This window comes from Myiozetetes cayanensis, unplaced genomic scaffold (assembly GCF_022539395.1).
Source record: "Myiozetetes cayanensis isolate MyiCay16 unplaced genomic scaffold, myiCay2020 scf1, whole genome shotgun sequence".
In the NCBI taxonomy this organism is placed as follows: Eukaryota; Metazoa; Chordata; class Aves; order Passeriformes; family Tyrannidae; genus Myiozetetes; species Myiozetetes cayanensis.
This window is the reverse complement of record NW_026086604.1, coordinates 22292169-22318516: the sequence shown is the minus strand read 5'-3', so window position 1 is coordinate 22318516 and position 26348 is coordinate 22292169. Positions and strand designations below refer to the sequence as shown.

At 39.5% G+C, this 26348-nt stretch overlaps 1 protein-coding gene across 1 annotated transcript; it reads right to left on the bottom strand.

The window, feature by feature from the left end:
- VIRMA (vir like m6A methyltransferase associated) lies at nucleotides 1-25941 on the bottom strand. Its single transcript, XM_050316733.1, has 24 exons — nucleotides 25862-25941; nucleotides 23215-23330; nucleotides 22881-22967; nucleotides 22466-22514; nucleotides 21812-21980; nucleotides 20810-20932; nucleotides 19309-19605; nucleotides 17483-18635; nucleotides 15989-16480; nucleotides 15170-15324; nucleotides 13467-13549; nucleotides 12920-13013; nucleotides 12253-12797; nucleotides 11464-11699; nucleotides 10504-10750; nucleotides 8763-8980; nucleotides 7421-7553; nucleotides 6687-6839; nucleotides 5689-5849; nucleotides 5338-5434; nucleotides 4099-4265; nucleotides 3605-3936; nucleotides 2654-2797; nucleotides 1-2192 (listed from the first exon to the last, which is right to left on the bottom strand). Exons 1-24 carry the CDS (start codon nucleotides 25922-25924, stop codon nucleotides 2035-2037), a joined length of 5472 nt encoding a protein of 1823 aa, XP_050172690.1. The 5' UTR covers nucleotides 25925-25941; the 3' UTR covers nucleotides 1-2034.
- Between the last annotated feature and the right edge of the window lie 407 nt (nucleotides 25942-26348).

Below are 26348 nucleotides of genomic sequence, written 5' to 3'. Positions count from 1 at the left end.
TCAATTTAACCAACCCTTTATTTCCTCCTAGTTTGAAAATTACTAATGACATGCCATATATTTTAAACTTTGAAGAACCAGTACTGAATATTTACATATTTTTCCATGCTTGACACTTTACTTTTCAGTTCAAATTCCCTGACAGAAACCAAATGATTCATATCCCTGCTAGTTTCCAAAACAGTAAAATTTCTAAAAAAATAAAACAACCTTAAACACATGATCTAAAGGAGTGAGTCAGCTTTAAAAATATTTATGCAGTGCTCCTTAAAAAAATAGCATTAATAACAGTAATGCCTGTGAGAGCTCCACCCATTTGAGTCATTACAATTATCAGTAAAATTACATCTATTATTTTACCATTCAGAAAATTGTTTGGCTTTCAATCCAAATCTTTTCATGTTATTTTAAATAATATTAAACCCTTTAAGAACTCTTACTGTTCCCTTCAGGTGCACCCAGTCAACTCAGGGAAACTTCCCACTTTCATAGTTTATGTCAATCATCTCACAGGCAATGGGACACTATTTTAGAGTCTCCACACAGAGGAAGTACAGATAACAGGGGTCTTCTGTTCAAATAAAAACCTACTTAATTTATCCACGCAGTATAAAGCTTAAAAAATAATAAAAAAAAATCAATTTAGCATATTACCATACTTTAGAAACACTTAAAATAGGCTGTTAAATTTTATGAGTCTAGGCAGACAAGCTGTCCAAATTAAGTCAAAATTATGTAAAACACGAACATTCCAACTGGGCCTTATTTAAGTAGACCAAGACCCCCTTACAGCACTTCTGCAACGTCAAGAGACCAAAGCGCAAGGGAAAAATGGAGCTCGCTAAGTCTAACAGTGGAGCTTGTTTGCAAAGACTGCCTTTAGAGAAGGCCACCACCCCTCACCCCATCCAAAACCGCAATAAATGGCTACTGAGAATCCGTTAATTCTGTGAAACCCATGGAGCCCAGAGGAATGCAAACAGTAAACCTTATTTCAGTCACTGAATTCAATATGAAAATAAATTCAGAACTGAATCTAGTGGTGACAGTTCTTTATGAATTTCTACTCTTCAAAGTTTTTCTCAGTCTAACTGCAGAAAGAACAGTCCAAACCACCTCTTCAAGGGGAAGGTTTAGCATCGCTGCCGCACTGTGTGGTTGCTAAGTGTATACACCTGTCTCTGCAGTCTCCTCAACTGTGTTAGTCAGAGGAGAGGCAGGTAACAAATTAACTCCAGGCCTTTAAGGGTACAGGTATCTTGCTTTTTAACTGCAAAGCATATTCTGCTTTCCAGTGAAATAACACTTGTGCTCCTAATGCATGAGCTGGAGTTGTAAAGTAAGTGCTGGAATGTTGTCTTATTCACCCTGAAGTCAGTGACAGATTTTAATCTCATTTTAGCTGGTGTGGGATCTTAAGTTTCTAATCACATTACCCAAGATGTACAACTAAACCTACATAAATTACATTTACGTTTGTGTTCTTTCACAGATTTAATTTCAGTCAATCTTCTATCATCTGCTACTTCACCTGCTATCAGATGGGCCTCATTCATTAATAACTCAGGCTGGCTAAACAAAACAAAACAAAGGAAGAGAAAGGGCTAATGGCTCTAAACCTGAGAGAAAGAAAACTAAAATTGCCTTACACATATATTTTTTTTAATTTTCTTGCAGTAATAAGTCACACACAAAACACCTGTACCTTTCTTTTGGCACAGTGAGTATTTTAGAAGTCCTTCAAGTCTCAACTCAAAGAGTTGCTTTACTGAGTATTGTCTACTGAAATCCACAAAAAAATCGAAACATTCTTCCAAAGGCAACAAAAAAAATTTACAATTGTACACAAAAAGTCTCGAATTTTATTGAAATTTCAAGTCTTGTATCAAACAAAAGCTTTTTCTTCAGACAAAAATATTCTCTTGGTGTCCTCCAGATACCAGAAACTCTGAATTGGTCCTTTAGTGACGCTGCTTTCTTTGTCGTCTTCACAGAAGTCCACAAGGTTGGGCTGTTCCACCATTAGGTCTCATTTTATCGTGTGAAGGAACGTACATGACGACCTCTTCCACTGCCTCCACTAACAAACTTTCCTCTCGAGCCACCACTGCTACTACTATTAGCACTTGTCCAAGACGGTCCGATTCCTCCGCGGCCTCTGGAAGCACGATCGCGAGGACTCGGTCGGTAGCCTTAAAGCAAAGAAAAGTATACTCAGTTGGAAAAAAAAAAAAAAAAAAAAGAAGAGCCCTAGGCGGAGAAGCTGCTGCGAAAGCGTAAGGAACAAAAACGAGATGAGATACAAACAGCGTCTGTTTCCTCCTCTTAACTTTCACTTTTCTCTTAGGCAAGCATTTCTGCTTGAGTTGCGCTACAATTGCCATGTGGGTACGAAGAGAACCGAATGGCAAAAATCTGAACGCACAATTAGGTTCTGCGATCAAGTGTTCAATTCAGCAAGTTTTACGGGTTACAGGGCGGGTCGTACGAAAGCACGTATCTGACACAGTCTCAGTGACAACCGTTCATATATGCTTAAAACATTTGCTGAATTTCAAGGTGTCTGCAGCATCCTTGCATGGTTTCATTTGTAAAGCAAAAATGAAATTCAAGGAATTCTCTATAGTTCGATGCCCATATGAATACCATGTACCTGCTGAACTTAATGGTCTCAGTGGTGGCAGTGGACCCCTGTTAAAATTGCTTTGACCACCTCTACTGTCATTGTAGGTTCCCCTGGGCGTACTCTGTGCACTCCAACTTGATCCTCGAGTGCCTTCACGACGACTGTAATTTCCTAGATAGGAGAGAAAAACCCACACATGGTTCAGCAAACGTCACTGGTTGGGATTTTTTCCATTTCAATCTTCACAATACTCAAGGTGGCAAGATAATATTTACATAATTCAGATAGATAAAGATATTCTGCATTAACATACCCTCAGTATTCTAAGTCAAAGTCTACAAGTTACTGTATTCTACACAGATGGGTGAGAAATATCTATTTATCAGGCAAGAACTCAAGCTTAAAAGACATTATCCAGTGTATTAAGACAGACTTCTATGCTTTCATGTTTTGGGGTAAAGTAAATCCTACTATTTATAACTTTATAAATGGGAGTATTTTCTGCTTTTATTTTGCAAGAACTTGCCCTAATTATAGAAGAGAAAGGGATGCAACCTTTTCTATATATGAAAGAAACTTAAATACTGAAGCTAGTATCTGCAGGTTCACTGAAAACTGCATCTTATTCTTGTCGGGAACTTCTTTTATTCCAAAGCCTCATTTAAACCCAGAGATGTACTGTGGTGCTTGATTTCAGGAACTACCATGTCAAAAAATGCAGAGAAGTACTCCAACAGTTGCTAAAACAGCTGACTCCTTTTGTAAGAGAGGGAGAGAGAAGCATCATAGGAATTCACAGCCTTGTCTCAATTCCACAGAACTCGAGAGAACCTTTTCCAGTGCCAAACAACTTACTTCAACAATACTGCTTCAGGAACATCTCACACCAGGGACAATTCACTGCTCAGAAATTAGGTTAGTGTTACTGAAGCATTTTTTGCATGCATTTATTCCAGTTCCAACATGGAACCAACATACCTTTAGAAGCAGGTGGTGTAAAGAACCTGTTTTGACTGTGAAAAGCTCCTCGTCCTCCTCGATTCCCTGAGAACCCACCACGTGAAGAAATCTTCTGTGACACCTTTGGTGGCCTTTTGGCTGGTGGTATCCCATCTGGAGCAACCACTTCTTTGCTCTCTGCAGCAACAAAATCATCCACGTGCATGGAGGGCGGTCTGCTTGTATTTTGTTTCCTCTGACGGAAGATATCGTGCGGCCGAATTCCTTGTCCAAATCCTCCCCTGCCTCTTCCTCTTGGTGGTGGCACAACATGAGCTCTCTTGGCAGGCTCTATGTACTCAGATTTCCCACTGTCACGACAAACCATGATTTATTTAGTTAATGTAAAACTGTATTCATACTGAAGGTCAGGCATTCTCCATATTGGAGATGCAATTTGAAAAGCATTTAACATTTTTAGAACACACAAATCAAGTGCTGAACACAGTGTCAACTCATTAAACTCATGTTACCTTGAAGTTATGAAAGTCTCATGCTTGTGCTTGCCGAGTTTGAACCCTTTTGTGGTTTTTGTGCGTCCAGGAGATGATGGTTCTGACAAAAATGATCTCTCCAATTCAGCTTGCAAGTCAAAGTCACTGCAGCCCTTCTCTGACAGTTCAATTAAATCAACTTTTACCTGCAATGACAGAGTTGAGTTTTACCACAACAGTCATTACTAGCACCTCTGAAGAAGAAAACATGCTGCACAAGGATGGAGGATATTTGGCTTCGGTCCTTCTGGAGCAAAAAAGCTCCATCCTCTACCTTTTAATTCTGTAGTGTGGCTCAAAACAAAGAGCAGCAGTAACAACAACAACAACAACAAAATTAGCAGAGCTGCTGCAAAATTGTCCTGATAGTTCTGAATCTCAGGAAAGTGAGGGGCATAGCTCTTAAACAGAAACACCTGTCTTGTCACTAAATGACCTATAGTGAGGCAACTCTCTTGCTTAAGCTACAGTCCTATAATTTATTAATGCCACTTTTATATAGGAATCAACTGTTTGGGTTTTGCTTAAGCAATTAAAACACAAGTATCTCTGCATGTAAATTCAGGAAGAGTAAAACTAAAAACAAGTGAAGGCAATGAAGTCAACAGAAACAAATAATTTCTCACTTAAAAAATTATGACAATGCCAATTGCTTAATTCCAGAAAAAAAAAAAGAGGGATGCTATTGTATATTTTTCACAATTAGCTTTACAATTTAGATTATTAAAGTTTCAAGTACTGTGAAAGGTTTTCGTGCAAGTAGTTTCATTTACTTCTGCCATTTTTCACTTCTGTTACCTTAGAGCAAATATTTAAAAAAAAATATATTAAAAGTGTAGCTATCAGGCTCTGTGATTACTGGACTGACAGAAGACAAGCAAGGAGAAGCAAATAAACCACATTCTTTTCTACATTTAACAGCAGTAGCTGAAAAGGCCCATCATCAATGAAAAAGCAGGTTGGGAGTAACACAACTGTTCCCTAAAGAAGTTGATTTCTGCATTAGAGCACTGCAAAAGGTCCCAATTTTGTGCCTGCTTCCAGATGAATCTGAAGGCATTTGATAGCCCCTTAACAAATGCCAATCCCTCTATCTGGGTCAATTTAGAAGGGTGAGCTCAGGAAAACAAACCACTTGGCCATGACTTTCTGATGCTGCTGACTCAGTTTAACCCTTGTTTTTAAATCCACTTCAGTTCTGGTAATGAAGCCTTTTACCATATCCAGATCAGTGTCTATTTCTTCAGCCTGGAAGGGGGAGAACCACATGGACTTCAGCTGGTCATCCATCACATCTGCCAACACGTAGGTAGTCCTGCAACAGAACATTGCCAAATGCCTGTTTGGATGTGAACTACAACCGACTGCAAGCGTTCACAGCACTACAGAATGAAGAGGTGAATGTTGCTGCCTTACCCTTGATACTTGCATGACACTAAATACACCGGGACTAGCAGGCAGTAGTGACAATGGTGATGTTTAGATTCTGGTTTTAATATACTCATGCATAAATTACTGCATTTTGTTCAGTAAATCACAGTAGAATGCTCCCACACGTAATGATTTTACCTGTTGTTAAACAAATTCTGAAGAGAGTCTGGTGCAGAAAGAATAGGCTCTACATCTTGGTCGCTCAGTGGACAAGAATCACCCGCTGATTCCAACATCTGCCTCACTCCAACAATGTTGTCCAGTAAGGATTCGAGGCCATCATCTTCCTTAGAACGATCCTGTGTCAAAACAGGACAAGTCAACTTTTTCCTCTCCTCAGAGAAGAAAATATGCTTTGGTTAAGTATTAAAAAAGGGGGATGGTACTATACAGAAAGACTCTCCAGCACAAATAGGGAAACTAAGACACCTGAATACACAAACAAGAGCAGAGAGCTCCTCAGTGTGGTATAAGACCAGCCATGTCACCACATGCATGTTCTGATTTTCATTCCCAACTGGCGCAGTAACCTCCCTAACAGTCCCAAGGAAGACACTGCCCCAGGTTTTGTTTAAGAAGCTAGAGCATTCCAAAGTTCTGAGTGCCTGCTATTTCTCATTCAGAACAGTTGCAGCTTTTCATCTCTCACCACAGATGTAGGCAGCCAGGGAAGGGACAGAAAGGAATATAGCACTGGAAAAGCATTTGTGACCAACAGGCTGTGGAACAGCTGTTTCATGAACTTTTCTAAATTAGTCATCTGTTGCATGGCTGCCATCAGTTACAAAGGATTAGATTTGAATATTAGAGTTAAGTTTGCAATTAGAATTGCAGAAGAGTTGGAGGCAGTGAATTCTGCATGTCCTCTAGTCCAATCCCCTCCACACACCCTTGAAGCAGGACTATCATCAAAGCCAGATCTAGTCAGCCAGAACTTTATCCAGTCACATCTGAAAAAAGCTCCCAAGGCATGAGATTATCCTGCTCTCGCTGCAGACCTTTGCATTATTACCAATTATGCAAGGTATGCCAAGGACTGTACATCCTTCTCACTAAGGAGGGATAGTTCATACTGCTTTAAAAACACCTTCAGATACAAGACCTCAACATCAACTTGGTTATTTAAATTCTTGTACCATAACATGTTTCTCCAGATCAAGCAGCAGATTTTCTGGGGTTTCTTCTTTGTTCTGCAGTAGATGCTTTAGCTCTGCAGTAGTTAGACCCAGTGTTCTGCCTGGATGGGATGCATCTGTTTCCATAAGACTTCCGTCATCTCCACAGCATCCCTGAAATATTTGACAATTGGGAAATAAGTACACATAAGTGTTCATGATACTTCTGGACTGCAAACCCCTTAAAATCAAACTTGCATTAGAGCACATTTAGCAAAACAAGAGTTATCTCTTGATTTAAAAACATATGATGTAAATTATTTTAACAAGGGACACTTCACTAGGCAAGTTTAGATGCTGCACCAAGATAAATGCAATGCTTTCCTACATAAGCTCAGGTTTGTATCATATTGAGACTTAACAAATATTTTTCTTTACTACATAGCAATACAGCAACTCTCTAACAGGATTCTGTGAATCTAAAACCTGGACACCACAGAATGCTATTCCCTTAGGAAATCAATATGGACCAATATGCCTTTCTTCCTACTGAAAAAAGACCACTTACTAAACATTTATTCTGCCCAGCTTTCACAGATTTCATTAAAAACTAAACATGGCACCAACACTACTGATGGAAAAGGCTTACACAGCAATCTCCATAGTCAACTGCTTTCTGAAATAACTGTTCCTGAACATGTCTCAGACTGCACATTTCAGAGAAATGCAGCTGAATTGAAGTATTCAGTACATACCAGAGTATCCGAGTTTAGAATCTGTCGCATGAAATCCAAAACTGAAGAGGCCAGTTCACCTGTGTCCTTGCTAAAACTAGTTATTACTCGCTTTAACACACTGTACAGAGCACTACTGTGTTTTCTTAGAGAGCTGTTTTAAAAAGAGAGAAAATACTTCATTAGTGCATACATTGTGACTGTACCACTGTAACTTGTTATAAGAAAACCACATATATGCAAAGTAAATCTGATAAATTTTACAATTATCAAGTTGAGCTTTGATTACAAAGCTGGAGCTTCACTATTTTCTCTGAACAAGACTGTTCGTTTCACCAGTGCTGTCTGCTAGGTATTTCAGACCATACATATACAACTGTATGTACTAGCTCCAAAATGTGCAGGAAATTACATTTTCGTCTTTGGCAGAAAAGGGACAGAAGTACAGAAATATTCACTTGCACGAGGGCCTTAAGTATAAAGCAGGATCATGCTTGCTGTTACACTTTCCCTGCATCCCATGATGCCTAACTGCAGAAAACAAACTGCAAAGGCAACATCAACACAGAAATAGCAAGGCTGTGCACCGAAGTTGGCAGCTGGACATATGGAATCGTAAAAACAGCAGCATCCATAACCAGCTCACTTTTCATTTGCGGTTGTACAGTTCCTTGCAGTCTAACAGCACTACTTAAGAGTGGGTTTAACATCCTTTTATCAACAAGGCTCCTTTTTCTCTTTGTGAACATCATAACTTCCTTGCCTCTGCACCTCACCTTCAGTAGACAGAAACAGGTCCAAATACAGGACAAGGAATTAGGTGTCAAAACAACACAATACTGTCCAATGCATGTATATATATTCTCTTAGGGGAGTCAACAAAAATAGTTTGGGGGAAAAAAAAAAGTCCTCATTTCAAAAGCCTTAATTGCCTGGAGGTCAGAATACTCAGGGGGAGTGCAAACTGAACCCTCTCAAAATAGAGGGAATTACAGACAGCCCTCCAGTGTCCCAGTTGAGAGCTGTAACTACTGGATGTCTCAAAAGGGAAGGACACGAGCACTATACCTCATTCTAATCCTCAGCCTTGGAGTAGAGAAATGAGTGTGCAAACTTTTTTTCAGTGCTTTGTTCATTTCTTAAAAGAAAGTGCTCCTGTGTGCACACTGCAGAAATGATTCAGAGGTAAAATCTCAAGTGAAGAAGACCAAAATACTGACTAAAACACTGAAGGCCCCAAAGAGAAACAGAAGTTTAGGTGCTTTATCCTCAACATGTTCTACAAATCGGGTAGGAAATGATTTTGCACTGCACAATTTTTTTAACAACTTCAAGCTGCCAGTGATATCATAAAATACCTCACCTCTTTAAGTGATAGAAGCCATAGTCATGCTCTGTAAGGAACATCATTGTTCGGATACATGTCAGCAGACAATTGTAACTGCTTTCAGAATTGGTTAATGTTTCCATCAGAGAGTCACAAATTAAGGGCATCAGCTCTTTGCTTGGTAAGGAGTTGGAAAGCTGCTCTAATTCAGACACAGAGCCTTCTGATGAATTTGGTAAAATCAGTGCAATATCCTAGAAGAATGATTATTACAAACATAGTAAAAATGCGGTCCGTATACCAGCACTAACTATAAACCACACATTAAGTCAGAGGCACTGGTTTATCACCTTATTCCTGTATCTCAGTTATTACTGACCAGTAAAATACTAACCTAGAGCATCCTTTTTATTTGGTTCTGCTAAGGATTACAAATCATTATTTATTTTAAAAAAACATAAAAGCTTCAAAGTGTGAAATATGATGGCATAGCCACAAATAAAAACCAAACAGTCGTTAAATAACATACATATTTTCTTGCCTAGGTAGTCAAAATGTCCCTTAACCTCAAAACATGGATCAAAATTCCATGAGTGGCTGAGGTCCCTTGGCTGGTTCAGCCTGGGGAAGGGCTGAGGGGTCACCTCACTGCAGACTAGAAGTGACTTGGGGGGACAGGGGAGGGGCAGGTAACCAGCAACAGGACACAAGGAAATGGAGTGAAGCTGCATCAGGGGAAGTTCAGGTGGACACTAAGGAAAGGTTCTTCACTGAGAGGCTGGTTGGTTGGTTATCAGAACAGACTGCTCAGGAAAGTGATTGTGGCACCAAGCCTGTCAGAGTTCAGAGAACATCTGGATGACACTCTTAGTCATGTGGTTTAGTTTTAGATACTCCTGCAAGGAGCAGAGTTGGGCCTGATGATCTTTATGGGTTCATTCCAACTTGAGATATTCTGTGACTCTGTGGTTCTATGAAAATTAAGAGGCTGCAGACACCACCCAGAAAGTTTAAGGTCCACCTGTCACCTCCACATTTTACATTAAATAAAACAAGACTGATTTTCAAATTAATTTGCATGGGCAGAGAGATCTAGTTTATATGCAAATGGCTGATTATCTCTACCGACCAACAATGCCCAAATGTCTTTCATGTAAGTGGGTAAGCACTAAATCAAATAAATACATGCACTAGTGGGACAAATAATGACATGCAAATCTATGTACACACTAAGGAGAAACTAACAGGGCTAGCCTGTGAATCAATTTTCAGATAACATCTCTTACCTTTCTCTAGTAACTTGCACCTTTATTAGAGGAGGACTCCTACAGTAACAGCATAGCTTATATATCTTTATATTTGGAACACATTTTCAAGAGGTTTCAGTTAGACAACTAAGAGATGCGTATTTATTTAGGCAAGAGGTGAACAGTGACAACTCAAGTTCTGTCAGTGGCCCACAAGAAATGACATCCCTCTCTCAGCTGAGGGGACAGGCAATCTTTGTGTCATTCAGTTTCTGGTCTCTAATGAGCTACCAAAACAATGCACATGATGCAGAAGGCATCACATAAAATGAAAGTATTTACATTCAGGAGCAACAAGACAGCAAGTCTGCCAAAGCAGCCAAACATGTAAGTTTTTAATTTCTGTGTTTTAACAACGTTGATTTTTTTTTTTTCCCTTTTGGAAATAAAGCAGGCATGTAAGAAATAACCTCATTTAAGTTGTCTCCTACAATTGAAAACATACATTATGCACTAAATATAGAAAATACCTGATCACAGAGGGACTGCAGAAGGGAAGTTACATATTCAGCGCACTGCTGATGAGTGACATTGTCTCCGGCCGATCGCATCAAAGCCAAGAGCTCCTGGAAAACCTCTACATACTTTTCATCTCCTTTAGTAGTTCCACTGATAAGATGCAAAATAGCTGCTTTACAAGCTTTATGTGAAGCGAGGGCATCCACTAAAGCAAGCAGTCGAGTGGTCTGTCCGGTGTACTGTTTCTCTTCTGTGTTGCTGAAAGGATACCAACACGCCTTGAAAAAGCTGTTTTAAAGTGATCTCAAAAACTACAAAAACAACCATTACAGAAGTCATATTTCTGCATTTTAAGAAAAACCCCACCGAGTTTACATACTTAAACTTACAGTTTCATTTACTCTTGAAAACTGCTCAACTTTCACTAAAGAACTTCTGGTTGCATCATAAATTAACTAATCTACTATGCATACTATAGGGTACATAATCCTATAGAGGTATGTATGGTTTTGTAGAAACAGTATCTATGTGGATAATTATGCTTTTAAAGAAGCAGTACTTATTGTTTCAAAACCCTCTGAATCTGTAGTGTTCGATTTCCTCTATCTTACAAACATCTACATATATGTAAGCCCAGTATGCAAACTTTACTGGCCTACTTTTTATTATTAATGTGAGATAGATCCTTAAAGGCACTTCACAGGCAAGATAAGGCTTTGCAGGGGCAGCCTGAAAAAAAAATATTCCTAAAATACTTACTGTGAACATACAACATGAAACTGTCTACATCAAAACTAAGAGGTATGAGCTGGTGGTTCCTTGGCAACATTGAGCATTACCAGGACACAGTATGTCCATAATGAATAAAAAATATTGCTGAAAGCATTGTCATGGTGCTAAATCTACTGCCCAGAGCCAAGGTGAATTTAACAGTTTATTAAAGAAATCTTTGCAACAGAAAACAAAGATACCTTTGCAGGTCTTCTACAATCAGATCCAATACAGTCCTCATGATGAGAAGAGCAGTAGGTGAAGCCAAGTCACACAGCTGGACACAAATACGTCTCAACATGTGCTGAATAGGTTGGCAGGAGGAGCCGGAGAAGGATCGCACGATCTCTTGGATCAGCTTGGCCTGCACGTGGAGGTGCATACTCCACAGCTTCCTGGTGTTCAGTGCCACTGCAATGTCATGTGCTTCAATTACCTGCAGAAACAGGACAGGAGGGTTCTCCTTTCAACTTTTATCATAAAACCTAAATTCTGCCACAAGACATTAACAAAGACCAAGTACTGTCCTCATCAAAACCATGGAATGCCATTTTCGTTATTAAAACCAAATGACAGGGCACAATTCCAGCAAATTAGGTATTCCTCCAGGAGCATTATGCTTTTATGCTTACTTACAGATCACAAATTCAAGAGCCATGACAAAGGAAAGGAGAGCCTTAATACACCAAGAGTTTGGCATTCAGGGTTAAATTCAAAGGCTATTTATATAATTTATATAACAGAATGGGAGTCTAGATACTCCCAAGGAATGAAAGAATAACATGACTGCTAATTTAAGAAAAACGCTCCAACTAATACCAATTTTGTTTCTGCCGAGAAAGACCAATCTACAAAGAATCTATATGAACACAAATGCTTTACAACTTCAATTCATCCTTTCACACATCTGTTTTTTCCACAACTATGAAAATGGTCTAAGCTTATACATACAAAAATTTCTTTAAAAACTAAATAAATCTAAGTTATACCTGAGTAGTCTGCATGGGCAGTGGAAGAGGCAGCAATTCTGAAAGCAGTATAAGCCCAGAGAAAAAGCCTTCAGGAATTCTCAAAATTGAAGAGAGAACTTCCTTCAGCATTAAGGACCAAGTATTGTTCGCCAAAGTTTCTTCAGAAATGGTAAGTTTTTCATTAACACCTTGAGTAAAAGTCAGTAAGATATCAACAATGTCATTCTGAATCTTTTGCTCATCGCTGTCTAAGCGGCCTGAGAGAGGAATGGAGCACAGGAGCATGTGTAAAGAAACAAGTGCTGCTGGAACACGCATGTCTTTGAATTCAAAAGATCCACCCCTCAGGAGTTCTGTTAGCATTGTTTTAAGGAGAGTAAGGGTACAGCGGGCCATAGAAATGGTAGTAACCCTGTGGAGTGTGGTGCCCATGTTGACGTGGAGTCGCCAAGGCTGAATAAGTATGCTGTTCAGCTTCTGCAGTACCCGGATAAAGGTGTCCATTCCCTCAGAAGAAAAGAGCTGAATAACTGCAAGATTCCATTTAAGGTCTTTCTGTTGACCTGTACAGAAAACAAATAACATTTCTGTCTAATTTCTCCACAGTTGTGCTTAATGCACATTTAAGTACAAAACTCAAAAAACCACAGTCTGTGCTTTAACCAGTACATCTGTTAACCGTTACCTTCTACCAGAGGCGGCGGACATGCAATATGACAAAGAACACGAAGTGCAGTAGGAAGACCAACTCCATCTGGGGTCATCAAACTGTCAATATTCTTTTAGGGGAAAATTAAAAAAAAAAAAAAATTATATTACAAGGAAGGACTTCATGAGTACACCACTAGCTTAGTATTCAAATTCAATATTTAGTTACTGTAAGTATGCCACAAAATTTAAGTGCAACTATCCCACATTTTGGGAAGTAGTCACAAATAAGGCAGAAGCAAAAACAGAAGGGTCAACATTTGCATTGTGGATTTATGGGAAGCAAAAAGATTTAGATAACTGGATCTTTGCATCACATATTTAATTAGATTTGCTTTCAATTAATGTAATAGTGCAAGACTTGGCCTAGATCAGAAGCTGTAATAAAAACATCTGTTTTGGATAACTGTATACATTTTTAAATACCAGACGTTAATACATATCTAGGAAAAAATATCAAATTACAAAAGTTCAAGCTTATAGGGCACAACTATAAGATAGCACCTTAACTGTATTTTACTAACCTGTTTGATATATTCAATAAGATTTGGAATACAATTTATTTCAAATCTAAGATTTTTCAAAGGTTCAAGCCACTTGCTGAGCTCTGAGGGGAAAAAAAAACTTAAGTCAGTGAATTTATGAACATAAAATCTTTTTCAATCAAAATGTATGTAATTTACACAATAGGTACTGAGGCCAAGTGTGAAATTTGTGAGGCATATAGTGCAGCTGTAGCCAGCTAAAAAGTATCCAAAAAATAAGACTTCAGAACAGGCAATACATGCCATGTCTGCAGACAAAATTACTCAAGTCAACACGAACACTCAATTTTCAACTCATTAACTCTAAGACTGATTTAGTTTAATAAACTAGCCCCACTTCTCATGAAACTGTCTGATGACTGGGTGAGGAACAAAGAAATATAGGCATAGCAGAGAAGAGAATTAAACTAAAACTTCGAAGCATTCTGATTTCTTTCAGTGCATTTAAGTTTTGGAAGAAATTATTGTTATGTCTACATGTGTCAAGTAGGCAGTGCAGAGCACAACTCCAGGTATCAGCTTCAACGTTCATGTGCCAAAATAATCCCCAGCAGGATTTTTCCAAGTGACCCAGGACTGATCAGTGAGTCAACACAAGCCAAGAACACACCAAGACACAGCTTGGAGGTCAAAAGATTTAGTAACAGGGTAACATGGACTATTCCATGCCAGTTGGCCTTGGTGACAGAAAACAGTCCCAGGATTATTCATTAGTTAAGATCCTACACAACTACATCCCTGTCCTGGTTCTGGTTGGGATAGAGTTCTTTTTTTCTTCTTACTAGCTGATGCAGTGCTGTGTTTTGGATTCAGCATGAGAATATTGCTGATAACACATAATGTTTTGGATGTTGCTAAGTAGTGCTTACCCTAAGTCAAGGACTTCCAAGTGTCTCATGCTCTGCCAGGGAGGATCTGCACAAGAAGCTGGGAGGGAGCACAGCTGCCCCAAACTGGCCAAAGGGGTATCCCATACCACAGGATGTTATGTTCAGTATGAAAACTGGAGGCAGTTGGCTGGATGGGGCCAACCACTGCTTAGGGAGGGGCTGGGCATTGTTCAGCAGGTAGTGAGCAATTGCATGGTGCATCACTTGTTTTCTCGGGTTTTATCTCTTTCTCTCTTTTTATTACAATTATTATTATTGTTATCATTAATATAATTATTATGACATTTTACTTTATTTCAATTATTAAACTGTTCTTGTCTCAACCCAGGACTTTTATTGTTTTTCCCCCATTCTCCTCCCCATCCCACTGGGAGGGTGAGGGAGTGAGCAAACATCTGTGTGGTGCTTAGCTGGCAGCAGGGGTTAAACCACAACAACTGCAACAGTGAACAACAAAAATAAGAGTCAGTTTACTGACTAGTTAGTCCACTTTTACTCTCCTCTTTTCTCTCCTATTTTCAACACAGAAGTAATTTCAAACTTCCTGTAATTATCAAAAATTCATGGTAGTTAGTATTGCTTGAGAAATAATTTAACTATAAATAATTTCCTATTTAACTGTCATTAAGAGAAAAAAAATTACACATTATCTCAGTGACTCAACTAATCAGATGCAGCTGGAGAAGGAATTTCATTATCCAACCCAGACGACTGTAAAGCACCAATTATCCACACATAAAAGGTTTCTTCTATACATTCAAACAATTCAGTTGATAATGACACATACTGTACCTTGCAATTTGGTGTTATTTTCATCTGCTTTACAAAGCTTCAGCAAAGGCCCTGAGTGCTGTTCCAGCATTTGGACATCACTGGAAGACTGTACCACCAGCAAAACAAGGATGCAGGCATAATTATAAGCAACTGACTTCTTAGACTTTGAGTCTCTGGAACAACAATAAGGATTTTCTTTAGATCTCAGCTAATACAACTGGCTATCAGTTAGATTTGCATTATTTGACTCCTAAAAATCTACCTACAGAACTTTTACCTTCACCAAGGATTGCTCATATACTCATCAACAAAAAGCCCCCAAACAATTTTCACCTATGCTTTTTGATAAGTGAGCACTTCCTTGTACATTGACTTCATACTTATTTCATACTTATTTGTCTGTTTTACAAATCTCATTTTAAATGCACTGCTATCCAAAGTAGTACAACTGCCTGTCCAAACAGTGTCTGTATTTACACTTAAAAGAATGCAAAGAATCCCAGAGAAGTGTACAATATCTAGTTTCTGAGTCAAATCTTTGTCTTGTTTTATGTCAACATTTTATGCTTAATGAAAACTACCTACTTATTGACTTTTTTCATATAACCAAAAATCTACCAAAAACAACAACTACTTGGATGATCTACCAAGATTTTGGGTATTAAGTACTTGATTACAAATGACAGACCTGATGTTCTATTACATTCTTGTACTTAGATGTTTTGTTTTTAAAAACATCACGATCTAAAAGAAAAATATTTTAGATTTACTGACTTATTTATAAAAGATACTTTTACAATGAAAAACCTAAAGGAAATACAAAAATGCCTAAATTACCCTAAAGCTTCTTTGGAATAGTACTCCATTAAAGTAATAAGACTTTGGAGATTTTTTTCCAGACTGAATACGTGAGCCACAGCAGATCTTCCTACAGGGTTAAAAGTGATCAAGTAAAGGTTGTGAAGTGTTCCCAGCAGATCTGAATGGTCGGTCTCCTCGCTGGCCGTGCACCGCTGGAAGTGGCAGAACAGCTCTGAAATGCACTGTAACGTCTGTGTTGAATGCAGGAGCCACAGGGCAAAAGTATCCTCGTTGGCACCATCCGATTGGAGTCCTTCCTCTTGTTCGGGATCAGAAAACTGACAAAGTGCTCTAACCAACAAGTTTGTTGCTTCATGCTCAGAAATAAAGAAATGAAGACCCTTCTGTGACTGCGCCAGGAAACGCAATATATCTCGTATAGCTTGAAGCACACCTGGATGTGCACCTGTCACTGGAAGAGACAGTAGCAAAGTAATGCATTCCAAGAAATGGTGACTGTGAAGATACCTGAAAAAAAAAAAAAAACAAACACAAACAAAACTCAGGAAAATAATCAATATTACAATCACCTGTCAACATTGCACAAAAACATTATATAAAATTACATGCCTCCTAGCTTCAGTAATTATTGCTCTGTGGACTTCGAGATATAATAATTAATTACGAAGTAGTACAAAATGTCAACCGTATAAAACATAATTGCTATAATACTTACAAGAAATAAACCCCAGACAAAAAACCCTAAACCTTTTCTACAAAGTAGCACATTATATTTTATTAAATTTGCTGCATCTGAATAATCATCAATGCCGCATTAAGTGATTTAAATGTGCTAAGAAATCAATCATCATAGCACAGAGAGACAGTTTCTGGAGATTCTTTGCCTCTAGATACATTCAGGCATGACCTACACCTCTACCATCAAAGAAACCTGCTAGCATTCAGAGAAACACTTTCTAGACAGAAACATGCTAGCAGGGAAATAACTCGTGGGATCTTTGAAGTGGCTGAAGGCAGGCAGGCCTCAACTCCTCTGCCTGTGCTGTGAAACAGGGAGCGACGCTGACACAACTGCATGACTTCGAACTGAGGCTGACTTGTATCTCGCCACCTCGACATGCAGACAGAGATTCCCGACCTGTTTTATCCATACACATAGACGTGTTCCTAGACAACAAAGGGAAAACACTCTAGATCTATAAGCATTTTCAAATGGGACAGCAGCTAGCACAACTGGGCAGATCTGTGAAGGTAACTCAAGTACAAACACAGCACCAGGAAGGAGAGGTTAACTTCTCGTTATATGCCAGCTAGGTTGATTGAAAGCCAAAAAAATAACAGGTACATTAACTTTAAACTTTCTGACTTTATAAGCATAATCCAGAATCCTCCAACGAAGAACAAAGTGAAATACCTAGAAAAGTGTTAGTCAATCAATTCACCCCTGAAATATATCTCTACCAAGCTGAAGGAAATACAGTCTAGAAAATGAACTTGCCACTGCCATACCTAAACAGGACAGGGTAAGGATCATCCCTTTCTGGAGGGCCTGTAATGCGTGCCATGGTTGGGAAAGATTTCACAGGTGGCTGAATCATTGTATGAGGAGCAGTTTCCATCAAATGGAAGATCTCTTCAAGAAGACTAACAAGTTTTTCTATCTCTCCTTCGCTTATATTAGAGGACTCCAAAAGATGATCCATGTCCATAGGAGCCTCCACATCATTTTCATATTCTTGGTTGGTTCTTTCAAGTCCTGCCAAGTCCTGGTCCTGCTCTGGCTCTGTGTGATTAGGAAGAGGAGGTGTGTTCTCTGCCAACTGATCAACCACCTTTTTAATGTCTGACAGAATCTCGTAGAAGTGACATTTCTGGAGAATTGCAGAACCAGCTGTAACCACTCGCACAGTCTGATCTAACAGTATGAGTTCCAGGAGTTTCTGATAACCACTTTTTTCATGTACATCTACACCACCTCTTAGAAACATTTCCATTCCCTCAGTCATACTAATGACACTGTCCAAAGCTTTAAAAGCATTAAGTTTAAGGGAGGACGACACATGATCTGCAAACAACAGTTCAAATAACACATTAATAACTCCTGCCTGCAAGAGTGCTGTTATTCCTTGAGTCCCACATTCTCCTAATGACGATACCAGTTTTGTCCCAGCTTTGAGTTGTCGAACATTCAAAGCAATGGGCTGTTTGAGAGCCACCTGAAGGTTTAAAGCTTGCAGGGTCCAGTCTACTAGCTGGGTAATATAGTCTTGCTTTGTGTCTTTCACCAGCAGGTAGCTCAATCCTTTTACTATTAAACTCGGAATTTCTTCTAATGCAGTGACCCACTTCGCACCCCTTTCCTCTTGATATAATTCCAAGAGTTCAGTTAATTTAACTGAGGCTTCCACTGCCCCTGAATTTTCTTTTTCTGGGTCTTGGTCCTTTATTTTACCAACTTCATTTTCAAATACAGTCTTGTAAGGGCAGCTGAAGTATAAAAGAGGTCCAAGCTCCTTTTCAAAAGGCTCGTAGGTCACAGGAGGCACAGATGCCAGATCCTCAGGAGTATATTCAATATCAAAGCTTGGATACTTAAATGTTTCACGTTCCAGATCAGCAATTCCATCTTCATCACTTGAAATCTGCTCATAGCCATCATCTCCTAAAAAGAGAAAGATTCAGTTAAGAATAAATGTGTTTATAACTGCAGAGAATACTTTCAAAGTAATAGCTTCTTCAATACAAATATTACTGGCTAGAAAACAATCACACACTTAAACACAAAAAGCCTTCTCTCTCCAGATATAAGTGAAAGCCCCAGCTGATAGGGGTTTTTAATGTAATTATGGAGACATTTAAAAGAATGTATAAAGCAAAAAGTGTAACTTTACTAAAAGAACATTGCCCAATTTTCTTCCTATGATTGCATCTATCATAAAACTTCTAACCTAAAATTCTCACAGGCATTGGCAGGAATTTTAAATAATACAGGAAGATGACAACTGACTATTACATAGCTTCATTTGGTTTTAAATTAAGAAATAATTTCTTTCACCACTTTACTATATTTTTAAACAAAACATAACATGATCGAATGTTCACTCTCACCCATACAAGTTGTATCCATTTTCTTCTATTTACAGAAAGGAATGGGAAGTTTTACTATAAAGGAGTAAATATTAATTCTCAAGAGATGTCAGAACCATAGGCAGGCAATGGGGCAGCAACCAATGGAAACATATCCAGTTCTCTTTGCACCTAGTCATTGTAATGGTAGTGCCATCAAAATCTGATAAACCTCTCTTTTTTCCTTAACTCTGTACAATTTCACTTACCTTCACCTTCTTCCTCCTCTTCACCCTCTTCTTCATCTTCATCTTCCTCCTCTTCCTCTTCTTCTTCATCAGCAATACTCTCTACCGTATGACCATCATCATCATCATCCTCCTCCTCATCCTCCTCCTCCTCAACATCCACATCATCATCATCATCATCCCCTTCTTCTGGTTGATCTTCCTCCACTTCTCCATCATCAGAGTACTGGCTTTCTTGATGAATGGATGTTCGATCAGGAGAAATGGGTTCAAAGTAATCCTCTCTATGGTCCACATCATCTTCTTTTTCCCCAACCACTAAAAATATATACAATTTCAGAAATAAGAGTACTTCTCTGAAATCTAATGATAAAGAACCTTTGAGATCATCAAGTCCAACCAATTAATCCAGCACTGCCAAGTCCACAACTAAACCATGTCCCTAAGTGCCACATCTATACCTTCAGGGATCATGACAGAACCACCTCCAAGGGCAGCTTGTTCCAATGCTTGACCACCCTTTCAGTGAAGAAATTTTTTCCAATATCCAAGCTAAACCTGCCCTGGCTCAACTTGAGGCCATTTCCTCTGCTCCTTTTATTTGGGAGGAGACAGAACCTCATGTGGCTACAACCTCCTTTCAGGTAGTTTAGAGAATGGTAAGGTCTCCCCTGAGCCTCTTCCTCTCCAGGCTAAACAATCCCAGTTCCCTCAACCACTCCTCAATAACAACTGTGCTCCAGAGCCTTCACAAGGCCCATGGGTGGATCCCATCTGGCCCCACACACCTGGTTGACCATTCACTCCTAGATTATGGGAGGTTCATTCTGCTCCCTGTGTCTGTCTTCCAGCTCAGGGGTTGGGTAACCAGAGAGCAAGTGGTCTTTCTATTAAGGACTGAGGCAAAGACATCTTTAGGTACCTCAGCCTTTCCTGCATCTTTGTCACTCTGTATCACACTGCATCCAATAAAGGATGGAGATTCTCCTCAGGCCCCTTGTTTTGCTAGTATATTTATAGAATCATTTTATTGTCTTTTATGGCAGTAAGTATGTTTTAGAATTTTGCATTACATATATTGGAGATACAAAAAAAGGCATCTTAAACCTTCAGGTGATTTGACTGAATAAAACCAATCACTTAGTTCAGTAAGACTATGAAGAAATATGTAAAAGGTTCTTGGCACTTTTAACCAATAGAGCAACCAGAGAACTTGGCAGATGCTGCAGAAGGATGGATAAGGACAAATGGATAGCAGAGTCAACAGAACACTTACATAAAATATGAACAGAATGTTTCAACAGTGTACTGGTCTACAGCCAATAGTCTGAATCTACTAACTTTTAAAATAATACTTTAACGCAGCCAACAGATTTTTTTTTTCTAATTCCTTTCCTAAAACTGAATCTGTCCAGCAGGAATATCAGCACATAGGAAACTTGACACCAGGCAGGAACACAAAATCTTGCCTCCTCTAAGCAGTGATGTGCAGCAAACAAAAAACAGTCTGTTTTCATTCTACCTGACACCGGCATAGGTTCATCCTCATCATCATCAGGAGGAGGAGGCCCTGGAGGTGTCCTTGGTCCCCTTGGTTGTGGTCTTGGAGGACTGCCATTGAACTGGTCTTCTTTCTCTCCATCAACTATATTTATCATGAAAATAAAAAAACTTGCATTTAATGGAATCACAGGAATAGAAGCAGAAATTTTTTTGTTTTCAGTGCTGCTTTTGACGAGGGAACACCTTCACTGCCCAGCTCTTATTTAATCTTTATTCTGCATCTGCAGTAGGTGAGGCAGCTTTCTGAAGTCACTTATTAAACACTACCAATTTCTTTTAATATACTGATTTATATATATAATGGTTTAAAACTTTCATGGGTAACCGCCACGACACTGGCCATATTGTAACTCAACCATTTATATTTGAGTTGCTTTTAAAAAAAGTTTACATTTTACTCAACTGGCTTTTACAGTTTACAACTGGTTTTACTATGCAGAGTATTCAAATTTTGCAGTCTAATACTCGTACTTTGAACAAGATAGTTCTAATTTTAAATCTAACGCCAAAATTGAAGCCAAAACTTGATCACGGATTCTATTCATGGCCATTCTAAAAACAATGCCAAGCAAACACTCTTCTGTAATGTACTTTACAAAGTTAAAAAAGGGAAGTAAATCATGACTGTGAAACTTTCTTGGTATGATTTTAATACTATTCTAATAACTTTTTTGATATTTCAGTCATCTACATTTTCATGAGTTCACAGAAATTAAAGTGCATTTTGACCATGGAAAGTAATTAGCAACAGATCAAGTAACCCACTCTCAAAATGCACTGGATAATAATATACTTGAAACCACTCCATGTAAGTCTGAAAGAAAATACAAAACTAAGGGACAAGGGCAAAAATGAAAGCCAGTGAAATCTAAAATGTGAAAGAATTGGGGTTCAGATGGGATATTACAACACTGATTTAAGGGGAAAAAAAAAAAAGTCTCTGTGTTCTCACAAGGCTCACCATGTTTTGGATTTCTTTTCAAACCAGGCTGTTGCTGGGGAGGTGGGGGTGGAGGTGGGGGTGGAGGGGGCGACTCTCTCTCATGACTTATTACCCTGTCAACTGAGCCATATATTGCCAAGGTCAGACAGTTGTACCACCCCCTAAGAACCAATCCATCCGTGTTGACCTGTTGGGGTTTTTAAAAAAAAAAAAAAAAGAAAAGAAAAAAAAAGGCACTTAAAAGACAACTTCAAAGAAGTTACTTTAATATCACTGTATCAATATCTGCATAAAGGCCAGGAGGAAAACCAAACATTAAAATACGTCTTTACCCCACATTTTGAAAACAGAGCAAACTTTAAATACATCAATTATTGCAACAAAAAAATCTTTCTCTATAAGCATTAAATTCCTTGCAATATACCTATTGCCTATATAGATCCCTAATCTACTACAGCCTATAAAAAAAGACAACCAAACCAAAAACAACAACAACAATGAACCACCAAGAAGACTTTTAAGTAAGGAGTATCTAACTACAGGCAGTTTTTGGAATATGGTTTTAAACAATAAATGCCTTACACAGTGATGAAACACCACATGTGACCACATTTACACCTAAATGACAGATACGGAGGAAAAGAAGAGGAAATTCAAATCACATTGCATTACCTTTGCATTGGGTCTGAAAATAATTGAAGTGTTTTCATCATATTCCAGGCTATTAAATAAAATATACAAAGTCATTTTTTTCATTAATATAAAGCATGCTTACAGAAATAGAACATTCTAATACTAAACTCATAAGACAATGATAAAACACTGAACAAATGCATACAGATAAAAGCAAGAGTGCAAAATCACTTATTTCTACAAAATTATTTTCATTAGTATATATAAGTTTAAAAATAACAAAAACTTTTCTTACTTTAAGCATGAAACCCTGTCTTCCCATACAGATTGGAGGAAAAGGGTAAGCACACAAACTAGTAATATCCAAACCAAACATGAAAATCACGGGAGGTACAGGATTTTCTGCACTACAAAAATTCTCAGGAAGTCATGCACTAATCTTGAAAGAACTTACCTGCCCAGCCGATCAAACACAGGGGCACTTGGCTTGCTGACATTGTTGAAAAACAAGTCCAGTTGAAATGAATGTGGGGATGTCTCTCTAAGAAACAGAACAAAAGTAAAAGCTAGATTAGTCGAGCTCCTTATCAGAGTAAGCAGGACTAACAAGGGGAAAAAAAAAAAACAAAACTGCACTGTTTAAGTAATTCCCAAAAATACTTACAAGTTCAGCAAACACATAAATGCATTTTACATTTTTATGTTGAAGGGTCTATCGAGACATAGAAGTTTAAAAAAAAATAACAGGAAGGTGTTCCTCACTCAGGTACCCAGTGCCTTTCACTCACCCATAAGCCCTGTTGTCAGGCAAACTTGTGTGAGCTCTCACTCCTGGAGGAATGACACGGACTTCATTTATGTAAACCACGCATGGAAAACGAACTACGTCTATATTGGTACTCTGCTACAAAACAAAGAACAAACAAAGTCTGAGAAAGGTAAAATGCAAACAACATAACGTAGCCATAGCCTTTACTAAAGGAACTAGGGTTGCAATCTTAATAAAACTCAATTCTGTAAATGATAAACACTGTTAGACAGAAAAATGGGGGTTTGTATGTAATCTTATTTTCATATGTTTAACAGTATTTTTTATAGAAACTGTTACTGATTCATTTACATACTACACACTTAAAAGATTCTTGCAAATAAAGGTAGTGTAACAGGTTGGTTTTTTCAGACAGAAGGTACAAGTGGTTTAACTTTAAACACCAGCAAATTTAATATTTCAAATTACTATATTTAATATTTCAAATTACAATAATACTAGAAATTATAATGACACTGTAAATCTCCTTCACTAGACCTGTACAAAAATTCCATATGATGTTTATTTCTCCAATTTTGCAACAACATCTGAAAACCTTTTGCAAATAACATTTCTATTTCCCACACAGAAATAGCAAGTATAAAGAATTCGTACGCAATCCAAAAAGATGTTTGAGCAAACTAAGAAGTAATCATAAAGTCACAGTGACCTCCGATGTAGCCGCTACCAAATAATTAACACTGGAAGTCTTCTCTCACTAAATTATCTGTATTAGGTCTTATTCTACTGAGCCATCATCTCTACCATATATAAGCTCAGAAAACAGTACACACACATCAATTATTTGACCAAGTATTTACCAACAAAACTAACGAATGAACATTTAAAACGTGAAAACTGCAGTCAGTATTTACATCGCTTTCACCAAATCAGAAAGCAAATTAACCCCACAGAGGGCAAGAAAGTACTAAGATTTTTAGAAAGCCAATAAGCAATTAAATAGGCACAAGTAGAGTTTTTAAAAGCTTTTAAGATGTGCTTTTGGGCACATATTACTGCCATCTAATAAGAAAAATCTATGCATACATTTTTTAGCCCACAAATACAACACCTTGGCCTAAGGGCTGACATTAAAGCTGGATGCTGGAACTGAAGGAATCCTGCTAGGATGGGGAGCACAGATCCGTTAACAGGAATCAGGTAAGTGCAGCCTGCAAGGAGCAAGGGTGGTGGGGGGCCCATGACTTTGCCTCTAAAACAGGTCTGTGTGTCACGTGGGAGATCCAGATTTCTGGAGGAAGGGATGCTGGGGAGGCTTTTGTCCCCAGGAGCATTGTTCAAAATAAAGACAAATTCCTCCTTCAATGATAAGGGATTATGCCCTGACAGCCACGCATTAACATCATCGAGATGGCAAGTGAATCCAATCCACCTTCTCTACAAAACACTTAAAAAAACAAACCTACATCAGAACTGCTCAACACTAGTAAACTGAATACCTAAGCCAAATAACTAATTTTATTCAAAAACACAGCAGTGGTTTTCAAGAACTACAAGTTCCAAGGCAAGACTCATGATCTGCTTAGTTGAAGAACTAGCACAACATAAAGAAGGTTTTTAAGGAACTCGTAAAATACATTTTGTATTTTTCTCTAATAAAAATTCAGTATGGCTCAGGTTTAGAAAATGTCATTGGCAGGAATGAAAGTGCCAGAAAACCTTGTACTTGATTAAAAACATTCAACAAGCAAACACACTGTCCTGGAGGGGAACAGGAGTGGCTACTGTTTCCTACCCAGGGCAACAGCAGTGGCCGGTATTTTCTGCCTAACATTGTCTGAAACAGTAGAATTAAAAATACATTTCGACCTAGCTGATCCTGACAGCTAGAAAAGGCTCCTGAATAACTTTTTACCTGCTTCTGATTGCAGCATCAGCTCCAAATACTCAATTTTCTTCCTCTAACACCTGTCCATGAACACAGTCAAGATATTCTATGACTTTGTAACATCTCTGTCACGTTACACTACACAATCATTTTCCCGTAATGGTCCCTTTCTTCCTCCCTGAACAGCACAACAGGCTGAGCCCTGGGCAAACCTGCTGCATCACTAACAGTTTCAAGAATGCTCAGGATCCCAATGGCCTCGAAGTGGAATATTTCCGCAGTCTCCCACTGCCAAAAAAACCTTGAAATACTCATTTGTGCGTGATGCACGCGGACTGCATAAATCTAAGGGAATATCTCACAAACACACAAACACCTTTTCTCATCATCAGCTATACAAGAGCATCAGGAACCTCCCAAGTGGCCGGGTGTAGCCCTCTACCAGGCTATCGGCTTATCGCCTTCTTCCAAGCACGTTTATCCTTTGTTCCCCGCTCGCCTCTGTTCTCTGTCACTTTTAGATCTTCGCTCCCTCCCCATCTCGCTCCGCCCCAGCCGGCGGTACCTCGGGCTGCCCGGACAGCGGCTCGAACGAGGCTTCGGGCCGGGCCGGGCGAGGCGGCCCCTCAGCGACCCCAGCCCCGGGGCTGCTCCCGCCCGGCCGCCGCCGGGCCGCCCCCAGCGGGGGTTCCGCGGCCGGCGGAGGCCCCGGCTCGGGCAGCAGCCGGGCAGAAGAGACAGAGGGCGAGGGGAGCAGGGACCCCGCGCCCCGTTTTACCTCCGCGCTCTGGTGCTTGAACGTGTCCAGGAACAGCAGCTCCGTGGCGGCCTCCGACGCCATCTTGGCCGCCCGGGGGGACGCGCTTCCGGCGCGCGCGCGGCCGCTTCCGGGGCTGAGGGCGGGCGGGGCCGGGGGCGGGGCCGGGGGAGCGGTGGGCGGGGCCGGGCGCCCTGGGGGAGGTGAGGGAAGGCACAGCCGGTGTTCTTGAGGGACTCAGTGAGTCATAGGATGAATTAGGTTGAAAAAGACCTCTGAGATCGTCGAGTCCAACCCGTGACCTGCTAAAACCGGGCCGCAGTCGGGGTTGTGAGCGGGGCGGTGGCCCCTCTCTCCACAGAGCCCCGTCCCCGCTGGGCGCCACCTCAGCCCCCGCCGAGCCTTTGCTTCTGCTCGGTTTCACAGGCTCGGGGCCGCCTAATTTCAGTCCTGCCTAAGAAATTTCCTTTGCAGCCTTTGCGGTGCTTAAAACGACCCCTTTCCAGGT

Coding starts and splice junctions, on each gene's coding strand:
- VIRMA (XM_050316733.1), bottom strand. CDS start 25,924: ATGGCGTCGGAGGCCGCCACGGAGCTGCTGTTCCTGGACACGTTCAAG. Junction 19,606..20,809: donor TGAACCTATGCCGGTGTCAG/GTAGAATGAAAA, acceptor ATATATTTTTAG/TGGTTGGGGAAAAAGAAGAT. Junction 13,550..15,169: donor AAATAACACCAAATTGCAAG/GTACAGTATGTG, acceptor TTTTCCCCTCAG/AGCTCAGCAAGTGGCTTGAA.